Consider the following 17,704-nt stretch of genomic DNA (forward strand, 5'->3'; position numbering starts at 1 on the left):
AACCTGCGAAGTTGTTATTAGTAAATACTATTAAGTTCAATTTAGTACAATTTGAGATTGAGTCAGGTATTGGTCCCCCAAAGTTATTCTGGGCGAGATAAAGCCGCTCTAAATTTGGAAGCTCATTACCCATCCTTGACGGAAGATTGCCTGAAAGTTGGTTTGCTGAAAGAATGAAAACTCTCATCTGTGACAGATTAAAGATCTGCATCGGAATGAAACCAGTTAACTTATTTGACCCCAAGTCGAGTTGTTCCAAATTGCAAAGCTTGCTGATCTCTTGGGGTATTGCACCTACCAAATTGTGTTACCATCATTAGCACAAAAGAGTTATAGCTATATGAAGATCTCCGAATGCTTCTAAAATTGTGGCAATGGTTGGCTAGTCTACCTGTTATGCTGTTGGAACTAACGGCAAATGTTTTCAGCATAGTTAAATTACCCATCTCTTTTGGGATTTCACCTGAAAATAAAAAGTATAGGATACAGAAAAAGTATAGGAAAAAAAAGCATAGTTAAACTAATGTTTTGCAATTTTTGGTCCCCCCGGAAGGGAGGGGGGAATTCATGTTATTTTGTTCATGCAGAAATAGGATGTTACCTTCTAAACTGTTCCCGCTTAGATACAGCTGCTCAAGTGCCTTCAAAGTGCCAATTCCTCTTGGTATGAATCCAGTGAAGTAATTCGCAGAAAGGTGCAGCACTTGAAGTCGTGAACAGTTATATATGCTTGATAGTATTTGACCATTTAACTTGTTCCATGACAGGTCAATCAACTTGAGTCTCTGAAGATGGCGACACATATCATCTGGAACGCTACCAGATAAGCTATTACCCTGGAGGAAAATCAACTCCAGCGAGGAAATATTGAAAATCTCTATTGGAATATTTCCGTGGATATAGTAATTGAATGACAGACTTAACTTTTCTAGCGTAGAAACGTTAGCCAAGGAAGTTGAGATGAAGCCAGTGAAACTGTTGTTATTCAGAGACAACAGTCGAAGTTGATGAAAGGAACCAAACCACTCGGGAAACTCTCCACTGAGATTGTTGACATCTAAATCAAGCACTCTCAACCGGCGTAACCGAGCAAATTCATGCGGCAGTTCTCCATGGAAATTATTTCTGCTCAGGTTAAGGGAAACCAGAAATGACATATTTCCCAGCCGTGGTGGTATGATGCCACTAAGACTCATATTGGAAAGATCCAAGGCAGTTACTCGATGGTGACGAGAGCCGCAAGTGACTCCTACCCACTGACATACAGGGGAAGAAACAGACCAGTTTTTTAACAGGATTTGATGAGGGTCCTGTGAAGTGATGTGAGCTCTCAACGCAAGAAGAGCATCTTGATCAGTAGTAATATTGGTTGTGGTCATGGCTGAGGAAGCTGAAACAAAATACAGCAAGAAGAGTCCCTGAAGGAAATGATTGAAAATTTTCTCCATGGTTAAGTGAAATGGAGACGGCAAGTGGTGTACCACTATTTTATAAACAGCTTCTATCCTTTGGCATTAATATTAAATTGTCTTACTGATTTACATTTCTAGGAATTTTCTCTTAGTCAAACCTGCCATCGTACCATAAATTCCAAGTTAAGAAGTTGAGACTGCATATCATACAATGAATGCCGTGCTGTGGGTACTAAATATCATTAAGGTGACTTAATATAAAATAATAGCAATTGGACTCAAACTCCGTTCTTTTCTTGTATAGTTTACTGTCTTTGCGTCCCTTTTTTTTTTGAATTAAATAATGCATTCAAGGTACATGTTAACTTTCTACTAATCGGCTAAGAATTGTCTTGTAAAATAGTAAGTTTTAAGTACTTTAACAAAACACTTTACTTTTTAATACTTGAATCTTACCAATTTATCGCAGTGAATTTTAACTATCTATATATATGATAATGCAAACTTAACTCTCTTTAGCAATAGGTAAGTTCTGAGGGTACAATTAAGTAAGTTGTCAATAACAGTAGTAAACTTTCAAAAAGTTTATGCTTTTCACATTTTTTTTCAACTAAAATTTACCTTTCCAATAAACAATTTCAAAAGTTACTAAAACCAGTGTTTTTTTCAATTTCTCTTGCCCCTGTGAAACAAATTAAACCAGTTCTACATCAATTGTTTTTATGGGTTGAAAGGATTGCTATTATTAAACATAAACACCTTGTTTTGAATTAAGCGTTTAACGAAAAAATTTGATTGGATGAAATTTTGTTGCCTAGCTGAACATCCCTGCCATTAGTGCATTAGTTGATTGCTTTCTCTTAAATCGGTTTTGGCCAAAGTCGAACATATGATTAAAACTTTTTTGTGGCCTCCCATTCCTTCCTTTTCACACTTTATTTTCCAATCATTATTTGTGCGCCTTTAATTAATTTGTTGTTAGACTTATGTGGATTTAAAAATTTTCCAAACATGACCCAAAGATTACTGTGAATGACCAAAAAGTTAGTGTGTATTGCAAGTCCTCACCAAGTCCATTTTAGTTGTTAAAAAATGACCCACTATTTTGTTTCAAATCAATTGAATTTAAAATATTCAGATGTGACTCTATGGGGCTAAAAATTGATCCTTGATTTGAAACTAGTGACTCTATGGTCATCACGTTAAACGTTAATTCAGATTAAAAAAAAGGAACTGCTATTAAGAAAAAGGAACTCTTCTCCTTGCATAATCTCTACTATTGAATCTAATGGCTTGTTTGGAAGATAAGATTTGAGTAGAAAAGAAAAGAATGGAAGAGAAAGGTAGATGTTTCCAATGTTTGGAAGATTTAAAGAAAAGAAAGCAACTGATTTGGAAGGAGAAAAACAGCAGCTACAGTTAAAAAACTTTTCCATCCCAAATTGGGCAGAAAAAAGCAAAGGAAAGCCGTGGAGAGCCTACAAAAAATTTTGAAATTGCTCATTCTATTCTTGAAAAGTTATTGAATGAAATTTTTATTGACCAATATGTCCAAAATCATTTCCTTTCTTTCATAAACTCTCGAACAATATTAAAATCTCTTCTCTTCTTTTCTTATCCTTTCTTTTCTCTTATAACTTAACCTTTCTCTTCTTTTCTTTTCTATCCTCAACTCCCAAACTAGCTATAAGAGACTACCCAGGAAGGGATGCTATGGTTATTTGACTTTAGTGGTGGATACCCGCCAAATAGATATGAAGTTAGAAAACATACCTGTAGTGAGTGAGTTTCTAGGTATCTTTCTAGAAGACTTACTTGGATTGCCTCCTGATAGAGAAATAGAGTTTACTATCAATTTGTACCAGGTACTGGGTCCATATCTAAAACCCCTTACAGGATGGCTTCAGTGGAGATGAAGGAATTGAAAAAATAACCACAGGAATTTCTAGAAAAGAATGTTATCAGGCTGAGTGTATCACCTTCGGGAGCTCCAGTATTACTTGTAAAGAAAAACAATAGTACTTTACGACTTTCTATTGACTATCAGAAGCTAAATAAGGTGACAGTGAAAACTAAATATCCCTTACCTAGAACTGATGACCTGTTTGATCGTCTAACGGGAGGAAAATATTTCACCAAAATTAATCTTTGGTATGGCTATCATTAGCTAAAGATAATAGCTGAGGATATTCGAAAGATGGCATTCAGAACTAGACACAGCCATTATGAGTTTGCAGTAATGCCATTTGGGTTTACCAATACTCTAGCTACTTTGATGGACCTAAAAGCAAGATTTTTCAGCCTTACTTGGATATTATGGCATGTGGGTTATTATGAATAGGTTAACAAAACTGGCTTACTTTTTGCCTATTAAACCTAGTATGGGTATCGAGAAGTTGACTAAACTTTACATAGATAAGATCGTGCAACTGCATGGTATTCCTGTCACTATTGTATTTGATAGAGATACTCAGTTTATTTCTCAATTTTGGCAAAGTTTACATAAAGCCTTGGGAATTGGGTTAAATTTGAGTATAACTTTTCATCCCCAAACTGATGGTCAGTCGAAAAGGACCATATAGATTTTAGAAGACATGCTTAGAGATTGGGATGAACACCTGTCGCTGGTTGAATTTTCTTATAACAATAGCTATCAGACAAGTATTCAAATGGCTCCATATGAAGCTTTGTACAGGAGGAAGTGTAGAACTCATTTGTTCTGGCTTGATGTAGGAGAGGAAAGACTCATATGGCTTGATATTGTATAGTAAATGGTAGAAAAAGTAAGGTTGATTCGGGAAAGACTTCAAGTTGCTCAAAGTAGACAAAAGGTCTATGCTGATAAGTGATAATAGGAGGCGTGGCTCAGAGTTTGGACTTGGTGATCATGTTTTCCTAAAGGTGGCGTTTTCTAAAGGTCTAATGAGGTTTGACATTAAAGGAAAACTGAGTCCTAGTTACGTGGGACCGTTTGAGATTTTAGACAGGGTTGGTGAGGTAGCTTGTCGGCTGGCTTTACCACTGCTATTGGTAGGAGTACATAATAATGTTTTTCATGTTTCGATATTGAGGAAATATGTTCATGACCCCAGCCACATGATTGAGTATGCACCGCATCAGTTAAGCAAGGAGTTGAGTTATGAAGAATATTCAGTAAAAATTGTGGATACAAAGGATCAAATGTTAAGATATCGTACAATTCCTTGTGTCAAAGTGCAGTGGAGTAATCATTTAGGATGAGAAGCTGCTTGAGAGCTTGAGGAGGAAATGAGGTAGAAATATCCTCAACTATTTGATGATCTAGGCACGTGAAGTTTAGAGGACTAAACTTCTTATATATAATATCCATATCCATAGTGGGCTAATTAGCTACTAATATTTAGTTTGTGTACTTATTTTAGTAAGAGTAGACCTTAGGGATGTAAAGTTAATTTTAAGAAGTGACCTATTACGTTAGTCGTTTAATTAAAAGGGTTAACATAAAACCTAGAATTTATTAAGTTATCTCCCTACTGGGTTAGTTCCAGAGAATGATCAAGAAGTGCATCAAGGGAGAGGGATTGAGGAAACCAAAGCTGTGAAATTTGGACTGCCAATTGAATCAGCAAGATGTTCGAATCGCGATTCAACCAGTTGGACCGATTCAATCCCGGGTCAATAAATTTTTTTAAAAACAAATTATATAAATATATGTGCATAGAATATGACATCCATATAATTAATTTAAGACTTTATCTGATAAAAAGTTTAATATTTTTGAAAAACTTGAACTTTCACAAATAAATTTTTAAAATTATAAGTTCAAACAAATAAATTTTATTTCAATTGTATCTACCCAAAAATAATCTTATATCCTACCTAAAAACACCACAATATTCTGAAATTAAACAAAATTCATGCCTTTAGGAATTAGACATAAGTGAGTTTAAACTTTAAATCATGTCTTTTGGAGTTATAGATTGCAACTTTGTCAAAAAAAAAAGAAGGAAACTTGGAACTTGAAGGAAGTCAAGAAACTAGAAAGTAGGGATGAAATTTTGATAAGAGGCAAAATGTGATAAGAAAGTGCGTGGGTGTAACATTTAGTGATTAGTCTTTAGGGTTATGGAGAACCTATATTTTTTTCCAGTTTAATAGATAAAAACAAAAACCGTTGGTTCAATGGTTCATTCTGGTTTAAATGGTTCGTATGGCTCTCATCAGTCCTTAAGTCCAATCAAACCAAAATATTAACCGGATTGAAGTCATGTCCGATTCACAGATTGACCAGTTGAACTGGCTGGTCCAACTCGAGTTTGAAAACAATGGAGGAAACTACATCATCATAGGAGAAAGAACTTAATTCAAGGTTGTTTGATGTAAGTTCTCATATTCACTCTAGATTTTGTCTTTTTGAACAGAAATAATTAAGGGGAAAACGTTAAGAAAACCTTGGGTTGAGGTTTAACAAATTGTGGATAGTTTTTATGGAGCTTTCTTTCACGGTGGTTTTCAATTTTCTATCCATACATTGGTATGTCAAAGACATCAAATTGCATGTGGTATGCGTGACCTCGATTGCGGGAAACCTTTGCATGATCGTTTGGGAGAAACCCAAGGATCGTATAATTTAGGGTTAATCACATTTTATCCCCTTAAAGAATACCCCATTTCTCAGTTTACCCCCTAACCTTTAATTTTGCTCACTTAACCCCCTTTAGGACAAAATTGCCCTTGTATTACTTTGACTTTTTATTTACCTTGTTTTCCTTTCTTTTGTTTCTTTTTCTCTTTCTTCTTTATTTAATTCTTCCTCTTTCCCACAAAAAATTTCACCTTAATGATTGAAATTAAAAAAGAGGAATTGCAAAGATCTATTTTCTTCTTAAATGATTAAAAAAATATTCAAATCACTTTCCTAAAATACAATTTTTTTAGCCTTTCAATTCTTTTAATTTTGGGTTTTCCTCTTTCCTTTCTAGTTTCTCATTTTATTTTCAAGAAAATATCATAAGATGAAATTGTTTTCCTTTCTTTTATTTCTTTTTCTCTTTCTTCTCTCTTTCATCCTTCCCAATAGAAATTCCATTTCAACGAAAATTTTTGTTTTGAGTTTATAATTGCATATTTCTGGGTGAAGGTTTAAAAGACATCAAAAACTAATTTTGATTTTTTGTATGATGCCACGTGTCACAAATTTCAATTGATGATTATTAATCAGGTCACAATTTCATCTTAAGATATTTTCTTGAGAATAAAATAAGAAACTATAAAGGAAAGAGGAAAACCCAAAATTAAAAGAATTGAAAGGCTAAAAAAATTATATTTTAGGAAAGTGATTTGAATATTTTTTTTAATTTTTTAAGGAGAAGATAGATTTCTGCAATTCCTCTTTTTTAATTTCAATCATTAAGGTAAAGATTTTTGTGGGAAAGAGGAAGAATTAAATAAAGAAGAAAGAGAAAAAGAAATAAAAGAAAGGAAAACAAGGTAAATGAAAAGTCAAAATAATGCAAGGGCAATTTTGTCCTAAAGGGGGTTAAGTGAGCAAAATTAAAGGTTAGGGGGTAAACTGAGAAATGTGGTATCTTTTAAGGGGATAAAATGTGATTAACCCTATAATTTATGAATGGTCTAATATTATAGATTATTTATTCTGGTAAAAAAATGCTTCATTTTATTTGTTTTGAGTTGAAATTTGATAAAGTTATCAAGTATATGTTATTCCTAGTATGACATGGATATTTAAAGAATTCGGATCAAACATATTGTGTGACTATTTGTATTGAAATTGTTTGGTTTATATTGGTAAATGAGTAAATTGTGTTATTTACTCAGTTAATTATGAAAACTCTTGGTGTGCATGGCTGTGTAATTGAGTTTGGTACCATTTTAGAATTGGTATTGTGGTAGTAGCCGTTCTTATTGGGGTTAAGTATGGGACATTACCTATAGGCCAGAGAGGTGAAGTCTGGTCTGGCTCCCAAGTCGGAGGGGTTGTGTCTGACCCGGCAACCTAGGTTACTGTATGTCATATTTTGAGTCTGTTTCGTGATTGTATTTATTTGACAAACGGCTTGTTAGTAAACTATGATTTTAGTTGCACTATGCCTGTTAAAGAATGTTGGAAATTGTTTACTCCATCGATCATAATTGAGATTAGATATGTCAATAGATCGGATCTTACCCAAACCCAATTCAGATTCATATACTTGGTAGGGTTTGGATTTAATTTTTCAAATCTAAACTTTACCCAGACTCAAATCCTGTAAGAGGGTCATAGGCATGGGTAAGGTCTGATTTTTCATGATCTGTACCCATATCCAAACTCATGTAACTGACTAATAAGTCGGGACATTTTTTTATTCTAATCTTAAGACACAGGGTATAAATTGCAAAACAACTAGTAGGTTTTTTTTTTTTTTTTATGAAAAAAAAAACAACTAGTAATTTAGTTTCACTTTTTGTCCCCTCCAAGTCAATTTTTTCTGCACTGAAACACCTCCTCTAATAGAAAGATGGGCAACTGTGCGTCATGCATGCCTTGTATATCGTGCACTATTTCCATTTTGTGGCTTTCATCTTTCTTGGCTCTTTTTCATTTTGTCGTGTTATTTCATGCCACCACTTTTGCCTCAATTAAGCACGCTATGAAGCATAAGCAATATATCTAAGATTCTTTGCACTTCTGTTCTTGAACGGGAGTAATCCCATTCTCACTAACACCCCTTTCACTTTTAGGCTTCTCCTTCCCACCCCTTTTACATATTGTTCTGTACTACAGCTTGATTATACAGTTAAGATCTTAATGTCAAAATAAGATTGGAAGTAAAAGAAAAAAAAGGAATATATATAATCAAATAAAACTAATTTCTGGGAAAGGGGGTGGTTTGGAATACTAATATGAGGAGAGTTGATTCTTAATACCAGAAAATGCAAATATTTCTTTTTCTTTTGAAGATGCAAACATCTTATCTGACTGGAAGAGTGCATCTGAAAATATGCAAGACAAAAAGATTTTGCTTTTAAGTCAATTAAAATATTTTGGGTTAAATGTGCCAATCCCCCTGAACTTTATCCTTGGTTACACTTTGCCCCCCTAAACTCACAAAATAAGCACTTTGCCCCCCTATTTGATATTTTAAAACAAAAGTGCCCTTACTATTTTATTTTATTTTTTGTTTATTCATTCCCTTGTTTTGTCTTTTTCACTACTTTCCTTTATTTTTTATTTTTACTATTTTTTTCTCACTTCTCAAAAGTCATTGTTTTCTTTCACTTTCCTATTAGTATTAATAATTTCTATCTTATTACAATACACTAATTATCCTTTACTCATAATTTCATTCATCTTTTCGTTTACACTATTAGAAAATTCAAGACAAATTGTATAGTGTAAAAAAACTAATATACGCTCGCCATAATTAAAAAGTGTGTATTACTAGTAATTTAACTATTTAAAAAGATATTAACAAACTAGAACGTTAAATTTTTTAGGTAATGAGAACTTTAAATTACTTAATATTTAAAGTATATCCCAAAAAATAAGGTAACTAATATTCTTATTTACCTTTTTTCATGTATAGTTGACTGACTGCTATGTTATTACAATTTGAATTTATTATGGCTGTTATTAAAAATTATTTTATTCTAAACTTTAGACATATTGATTTAAGTAATATATGAAATAGTCTATACGCATAGATAATATATACTTTGTTATAGCATGGACTTTATGATCATTATTACTTTCAGTAACAGAAAATAAAAAAGATAGAAATAAACAAAGAATAAGTTTAAAAAGATTAAAATTAATATACAGATAATAATAGCAAAGAAAAGAAAGTAGTTGATTGCATGAGAGAGAGGAGAAAATATAAATAAATAAATAAATATATATATATATATATATAGACACATACATACATACATACACACACACATACATGTATAAGGGACAAGTAGAAAAAGGATAAAAAAGAAAAAATATAATAATAATTAATATAGAAGGGGCACTTTTGTCCTACAATGTGAAGTAGGGGGGTAAAGTGTCTATTTATTGAATTGAGAGCGGTAAAGTGCAACTGAGAATAAAGTCAAGGGCGATTTAATGCTTTTAATCCAAATATTTTCTTACATGCAAGTCAATAATAACATCCGTGGACAGTAGCCAACAATTAGGCCACCCATGGCAGGCTATAACTGGAGGAGAAGAATTTTCATGAAAGTCTGTTAAATGAATAAAAATTTGGAGTTTGGGCACTTACAAAAGTGTGTACACGAATGCATTATTGCAGTTACGGGGAAAAAAAAACGATGAGGTACTTGCATCGTTTGATGGTGTCCAAACCCTATAAATATGCACTCATGAGTGTGCAGCTAAATATACCAAACCACCCTTTCAGCTAGGTAATTCTGCTGCCCACAATGGCATTAATCTCTTCTCCAAGGGCTGCTGTGGCCATCCTCATTCTCTTCGCCATTTTTCTCACTCCAAAGCTGATGTTACCATGCGAGGCAACAAGACCAACCCGAGGTATCATGTGCCTAATAAAAAATTACTAGAACCCAATCTTGATCAATATATTCAAATTGTTCATGAACAAAATAATTTGACCTGTATGTGTTAGGAAATTGGCTTGTTTGATATCAATTTTTGATGTCTTAATAGCCGTTTGTTTCGCGCTTGAATCCCAACATTATCATAATCTGTTTCTGTGTTATTTGATTTGGTTTTGAATGCAGAACTTCTGGTGCGACCCCCAATCTGTCCTCGCTGTGTTTGTTGCGCACCACCACCCTCTCCAGGCAGATGCTGCCCCTGTGTCTGTTCCCCGCCTTGGGGCCCTATTGCACCTGTTGCTGAACCAAATTCACCATGACTTCTTGAGGGCATAAGTTTGTTAAATTTGCTACACGTGTAGGATTGTACGTGCTTTCTAACTTGTAAATGTATGAATATGAACTTCTTATTATTGAGATCATGTTAAAGTGATGTATGTGCTTTACAAATGAATAAGGGGGTTTCGTTGTCATTTTGCATATACTTTTACTTTGCTTAACATACTAGAGTTAATTCAAGTAGGTATCTTGTTTCACAACAATAAGTCAAGGATTATTCTTGTATACTGCGTATGCAAGATTAACCCAAGAGTTAAATGACAGTAGATATTTTGATGGTAACTTTCTTGTCATCGAAAATCACATTATACACACTAAGTAGGTCTACAAAAAAGAAGAGAAGAGGAAAAAGAACGAAAGAAGATTAACATCTGCTGCGAATTTAATAAATTAAAGGAAACTAGAAGTTGTGAACTAAAACTATCCATCTCCAATCAACTAGAATTCGACAACCCTCATAATATTTTGACAGTGCAGTAACTATATACATTTTTTTAATGAAAATATTGATAGGGAAAAGTATCTCGAGAGAGCCCATCTCGAGATAGTGGGGTTTAATCAGTTTGGTGTAGATGGGGCACCAAATCGAACTAAAAAATAGGAGTCATTAATTGTGATTGGTACTTACGATTTATGAGGATAAACATTTCTTTCTCTTAAAACTTTATGTACACTTCGTCAGGATCATTACATCATGGCAATCTCATGGTAATTTTCCTTTTCCCTCTACTAAAATTTTTGGAAAAGAACAAAATTAATCAAGTGAATGGTGTCTTATTCTTTGGTTACAAGTAGTACCTCCAAGCCAAATTGAGATCTTTTGCTCTCATGTTTGTCTGGTAATTCTTTTTTTCATCCTGGTAAGGTGTCATTGACTTGCTATTGTTGTGATTAATTGAATTCATCTTTGCCTTGTTTGGTTCATTATAGTATTATTGTTTAAATTTGTGAAAATCATGATCCACCTAATTTACGGCACGCTTAATTTGCTTTGGACCTATAGTGATGCAATTACATTGTTTGACTCACGTGACGATTAATAAATTGTACCGTCTTTATAGTATGTCTTGTCATTTCATGCTCTTTTTTTTTTTTTCAAAAGTAAATTCTAGTGAAAAGTTCACTTGCAAAATCAATAAAAAATTTAATGAAAAGTTTAGTTATCTAAACTCTAGAGATCATTAAATATCTATACCAAGGACAAGTGTGATTGAAATTTTTGTATGGTCATACGGTTGTTATATTTCTTATACATTAGTGTATTAGTATCTAATTTTATTATGCTCGTAAGTTTTATTTGTGCAAATCAATTTAATGTATAAATAAATCTAATTGTTAAATATACACTAAATTTTGAAAAAAAGACAACAATCACACACATCTGCACCAAATACAACCGTAACGTAACTGGCTAGTTATATATAACATGACTTTAGACTCGGTAGAACTAGTAATTTTTGGGAGGACATGGACCTTCTTTTGAACATGGCAGTAGCTGAGTTTTGATCTTCTTTAGATCCGCAAGAACATCATGCATATTGCTTCTCTCCCTTGGAGATTCCTTTGTGCAATTCAAAGCCACTTTCATGATTGATGAGATGCAGTCTAACTTTTCATGATTGGGCCTCAGCAGATTAGCATCTACAACATGAACCAGTCCATCTGGCATAGAATCACTCACCCAACTCTTCAGACTCAAATTTTCGCCAAACATTTCGTCACTGGGACTTTTTCTTGTAAAGACTTCCATAATCGTGATTCCAAAACTGTAGACATCGCATTTTGTTGATACTAGTCCTTCCAGTCCATACTCTACAAACAAAAATAGTAATCCAAAAGATTTGGAATTTGGGATTTCTAAGATTAACTTCAAGGCAAAAAAGCAGAGTGGCTATACCAAGAAGAAGCTTTACCTGGAGCAAGATAGCCAAGTGTGGCTAATGTTTTGGTGTACGTAATGCTATCCTCATGCCCCAGCAACTTTGTAACACCAAAATCAGTCACATGGGCAACCATATCGTGATCTAGGAGCACATTACCGGGCTTCACATCACAATGAACCACTGGAATCGAATAACCGTAGTGCAGATATTGCAGTGCACATGCCACATCAATCAATATGTCTAATCTCTGCATGACTTCTAGAAAATAGTTGTGGGAGTACAACCATTTCTCAAGACTTCCGTTGGGCATAAACTCAAGCACTAATGCTTTGAAGTCTCTATTTAAGCAGCTGCTAATGACTTTTGTCAGGTTTCGATGACGAACATTGCGCAATACTTCACATTCTGCATCAAAACTATTGAATGCTCCTTCTTGTTGAATTTTAAACACTTTAACTGCAACAATCCTCCCATCATCAAGGGTGCCTTTATAAACTGATCCAAAACTTCCTGTGCCCAACAAATTGCTCTCATCATACCCGTCAGTTGCTTGTAGAAGTTTGTAATACGAGATTCTTTCCTCGGTTGCAACTGACGATAGAACCCCTTCACTAGGAACTTGTTCTTTCTTTGCGCGTTTAAGATACAGGAATCCCACAAATATGGCAACTGCAACTGATATAAATGCTCCAAGGGCAGCGGATATGGTTCGACGCAACCTTTTGGTCCTCAATCGACCACTTGAAGTACTTGGGCATGAGGGAACGTGGAACCTAGGTGCTCCACAGAGTGCCTCATTTGAAATGAAGGATTCTCCAGTGAAGTTTGAAAAAGGGCCCTTGGATGGTATTTCACCTCTTAACTTGTTGTAAGAGGCATTGAAGTAAACAAGAGACCGAAGGTTCTCTATTGACATTGGAATCGTACCTGTGAGATGATTGTGTGAAAGATCCAACCATTCCAAGCTCAAAGTCGTGCCAATTGACACTGGGATTGATCCTTCCAATCTGTTGTATGCCAATAAAAGGTTCTGCAAGTTCACCATATCTCCGATGGAGCTAGGAATACCACCTGAAATCTCATTGATTGACAAATCAATAGAAATTGCTGCCTTTAAGTTCCTAATCTCAGGAGGTAAACTTCCACGCAGTGAGTTTGAGGAGAGGTTAAGCACCAACAAATCTTTTAGGTTCCATATAGTGGTAGGCAGACTAGAGTTTAACAGGTTGGAACCTAGGTAAAGATATCTCAAAGAAGTAACATTTCCTATGCACTCTGGAATAGATCCTGAAATTTGATTTTCTCCAAAATATATTACGGCCAAGTTTTGCCAAACGCATAGATAATCAAGGGAGGTTTGGCTCAACTTGTTGTCGTGAAGATCTAACCCTTGAAGGTTTTCCAAATTTTTCATGGTAATTGGCAGCATCCCGCTTAACTTATTACTGTACAGACTTAAAATGGTCAGGCCACTCAAGTTGCCAATTTCATCCGGAATGCTGCCCCTTAAGTGGCAATTGTATGCAGAAAGTTGTTCAAGCGAAGTTGAAAGATTGCCAATAGAATTTGGAAGAAAGCCGTTAAGCGGATTTTCACTCGCGATAAGTACTCTCAAATGTTTGCAATTTGCCAAGGAATTGATCCAGCTCAGCTCTGAACTAGATGAAGAGTAGTCACTCGTTAAATTGTTGGCTCCTAGAGATAGAATTTCTAGGAGTCTTAGATCCCCAAAGGAGTTGGGAATAGAACCTGCGAAGTTGTTATAAGCAAATTCTATTATCTTCAGTTTAGAACAATTGGAGATGGAGTCCGGTATTGGTCCCCAGAAGTTATTCTCGGCGAGATAAAGCTCCTCTAAATTTGGAAAACCCATCCTTGGAAGATTGCCAGAAAGTTTGTTTCTTGAAAGACTGAAAATTCTTATCTGTGACAGATTAAAGATCTGCATTGGAATGAAACCAGTTAAGTTATTCACCAACAAGTAGAGTCGTTCCAAATTGCGTAGCTTGCTGATCTCTTGGGGTATTGCACCTACCAAATTACGGTACCAACATTAGCACAATAAAATTCTATATGAAGGCTTTGAATGCTTCTAAAGTAGCACCATTATAATTTTTTTCTTCATTTTTGATAATGGACGCCTAGTCTACCTGTTATGCTGTTGTAACCAACGTCAAGTTCTTTCAGCATAGTTAAATTAGCCGTCTCTTTTGGAATTTCACCTGGAAGAAAAGAAAGTATAGTATATAGAGATGTTAAGAAGATTCACATATGCCTTCTAAACTTGGAATGGAGTATAAAGAGTTCATACCTGTAAAGAGTTTTCTCCTTAAAACTTCTATTATGACACTTAAACTTGTGTTTATTTAATTTTTTTCTTGTCCCCGGGGGAGGGGGGGGGGGGGGAGGAAGAATTCATGTTATTTCGCTCATGCAGAAATAGGATGTTACCTTCTAAACTGTTCCAGCTTAGATATAGCCGCTCAAGTGCCTTCAAAGTGCCAATTTTTTTTGGTATGAATCCAGTGAAGTAATTCGAAGAAAGGTCCAGCAATTGAAGTTGTGAACAGTTATGTTTGCTTGATGGTATTTGACCATTTAACTTGTTCCCTGACAGCTCAATCCACTTGAGTCTCTGAAGATGTTGACACATATTATCTGGAATGCTACCAGATAAACTATTATTCTGGAAGAAAATCGATTCCAGTGAGGAAATGCTGAAAATCTCTGTTGGAATATTTCCCCGGAGATAGTTGAATGACAGACCTAACGTTTCTAGCTTGGAAACATTAGCCAAGGATGGTGAGATGAAGCCAGTGAAACTGTTGGTATTCAGAGATAATAGTCGAAGTTGAGGAAGGAAACCAAACCACTCAGGAAACTCTCCATTGAGATTGTTGACATCTAAATCAAGCACCCTCAACCGGCGTAATCGAGCAAATTCATGCGGCAGTTCTCCGTGAAAATTATTTCTACTCAGGTTAAGGGAAACCAGAAATGACATATTTCCCAGCTGCGGTGGTATGATGCCACTAAGACTCATATTGGAAAGATCCAAGGCAATTACTCGACGGTGACGAGAGCCGCAAGTGACTCCTACCCACTGACATACAGGGGAAGAAACAGACCAGTTTTTCAACAGGATTTGATGAGGGCCCTGTGAGGTGATGCGAGCTCTCAACGCAAGAAGAGCATCTTGATCAGTGGTAATATTGGTTGTGGTCATGGCTGAGGAAGCTGAAACAAAATACAGCAAGAAGAGTCCCTGAAGGAAATGATTGAAAATTTTCTCCATGATTAAGTGAAATGGAGACGGCAAGTGATGTACCACTATTTTGATGGACCCAAATATTCAAGGTAAATGATCAAAGAGGCAAAGGGATTTTTCTATTGATCAAGCTAGATTCTGGCTACACACAATGAAAAGTACGACAGAGATTACTACTTATAAAAAGCCAAAATACAAACAAAGAGGCCACGGATTTGTACTATTTGACTGATATCTTTCGGCCCTTACACACATACACACACACACACACATATATATATATATATATCATGACCTGACTACTACTAGTACTAGTACAACTTGGAATTGAACTCTACGTGGTCCCACTATATTAACCAAACAAAATACCAGTAACCAATTGCACTAGCTTGGCTTAATAATTTCATACATATTTTATGAACAGCTTCTGTCCTTTTGGCATTAATATTAAATTTGCCTACTGATTTACATTTCTGGGAATTTTCCCTTAGTCAAACCTGCCATCGTACCATGAATTCCATGTTTAAGAAGTTTGAGACCGCATATTCATACAATTGAATGTCATTTTCTATTTCTTGCCCTGTGAAAAAAATTAAACCAAGTTATATAAGCAAATTGTTTTTATTGATTGAAATGGGTCGCTATTTATCAAACACAAACCAACTTGTTTTGAATTAAGCGTTTAAGAAAGAATTTTGATCCTGCCATTGGTGCATTAGTTTCTTGCTTTCTTCTTGGTTGGGAATACAGCAAGACAAGTCCCTGAAGGAAATGGCAGCAAAGTTTCTCCATGATTAAGTGCAGTAGAGATGGCAAATGGTGCACCACTATCTTGTTAACACCTTCTGTCCTATGGGACTAATATTAATTTTCTTACTGATTACATTTATAGGAATTTTCTTTCACAAAACCTGGAATTGTACTATGAATTCCAAGTCTAAGAAGTTAACATTAGCACTCCATTTTCTTGCACAAAGAATATGCGAAGTGTGTTTGGACAGTAGATTATTTTGGATAATATTTTGAAAAAAAATACTGTAATAATTTTTTGATGTGATATATATGAAATTAAAAAAATAATTAAAAAATATGTTGATGATATAAGCAAATAAATTTAAATAAAATTTTCATGATATAAGCAAATAAATTTAAATAAATGCTAATTCACTATCCAAATTATTGACCAAAAGTCAAGCAAGTCAATGCTAAAACTACAACACTCGCACGCCTAGTTGAGTTCACATTCTTTGCAAATGCGGTCGTTGAATTCACATTCTGATCTTGACTCAAAATCAACGGAACACTTTGGCCCAGTAGAGTCACATCTTAGAATTTCAAGTCTTAAAAGTCCCTCTTATAAAACATAAGGAATCTTTAACAGTACCTCGGGACCTGTAGTTTTGAAGCAAAAGGCCATTTGTTTCGAGTTCTTTTTGTTTTGAGTTCTCTGATGCTCCCCTTCCATCAAATTGCAAAGCTACTAACTTGCATATTTAATTCTAAACAACTTAGTCACTGCAAGAAATTTACTTTTCATGACTCGTCACATAGTTGAAAGTCATAAAAAAAACTTCAAATCTTATGACATGAAACTAGTGGTAGTCATAAAAAAAAAATACAATTTTAAGTGACAAATAATAAAAATGCCATTTAATTATGGATCACAATTTATTTCGTGACTTGCAAATGAGAGTCACCATCTATATAGTCACAATTAATTTTGTGACTTGAGAGACCAATTATGATTATATAAATGATGACCTTCATTTACAAGTTAGACAGTGGATCTGACCCAAGTCTATCGGTATGGTAGGTAGACCTCCAGAGCAACGCCGGCTAGAATATTTCAGTAGAGCAGTTGGGCCACGACCAATATCAACGGTCATGTCAACTTCCAAGGCCCATGATCAGCCCAACTTCAAATTCAGGGTTAAACCTCCAATTTAATTAGTGCATTGGGAAAAATAGCGGCCCGATAATGTATTTCTTTACGTTTCGCTGCGCTTGCCCATGTAATGGGGGTAGTTATCGTGATATAAATTAGTTGTCGGTTAATTATCGTTTTGTACATTATAATCCATGTCTTCCAACTTAATTAGACAATTAAGTTGCACAAATGAATAAGTTCAGGCAGTATCCAAATGTAATTTCACTAATGATAGTACATCATCGGGGTGTTAATATTTACAGCAACGGGATTCTCGAATACACTCTCCCACAATATATATCATCATCAGTGCATTCTCCTTGACGTTACTGTA

At 34.8% G+C, this 17,704-nt stretch overlaps 3 protein-coding genes across 3 annotated transcripts; 1 reads left to right on the forward strand and 2 right to left on the reverse strand.

The window, feature by feature from the left end:
• Window positions 1-125: 125 nt before the first annotated feature.
• Window positions 126-1,448, reverse strand: LOC113771039 (receptor kinase-like protein Xa21). The gene is made up of 3 exons (XM_027315667.1): window positions 602-1,448; window positions 392-463; window positions 126-187 (listed from the first exon to the last, which is right to left on the reverse strand). The coding sequence occupies exons 1-3, from the start codon at window positions 1,446-1,448 to the stop codon at window positions 126-128; spliced, it is 981 nt and encodes a 326-aa protein (XP_027171468.1).
• Window positions 1,449-4,247: 2,799 nt separating this feature from the next.
• LOC113771040 lies at window positions 4,248-10,289 on the forward strand. Its single transcript, XM_027315668.1, has 2 exons — window positions 4,248-4,625; window positions 10,137-10,289. Exons 1-2 carry the CDS (start codon window positions 4,248-4,250, stop codon window positions 10,287-10,289), a joined length of 531 nt encoding a protein of 176 aa, XP_027171469.1.
• Window positions 10,290-11,730: 1,441 nt separating this feature from the next.
• LOC113771041 (receptor kinase-like protein Xa21) lies at window positions 11,731-15,470 on the reverse strand. The gene is made up of 4 exons (XM_027315669.1): window positions 14,627-15,470; window positions 14,326-14,397; window positions 12,206-14,206; window positions 11,731-12,104 (listed from the first exon to the last, which is right to left on the reverse strand). The coding sequence occupies exons 1-4, from the start codon at window positions 15,468-15,470 to the stop codon at window positions 11,740-11,742; spliced, it is 3,282 nt and encodes a 1,093-aa protein (XP_027171470.1). The 3' UTR covers window positions 11,731-11,739.
• Between the last annotated feature and the right edge of the window lie 2,234 nt (window positions 15,471-17,704).

Source organism: Coffea eugenioides, chromosome 5 (genome assembly GCF_003713205.1).
Source record: "Coffea eugenioides isolate CCC68of chromosome 5, Ceug_1.0, whole genome shotgun sequence".
Classification (NCBI taxonomy): domain Eukaryota; kingdom Viridiplantae; phylum Streptophyta; class Magnoliopsida; order Gentianales; family Rubiaceae; genus Coffea; species Coffea eugenioides.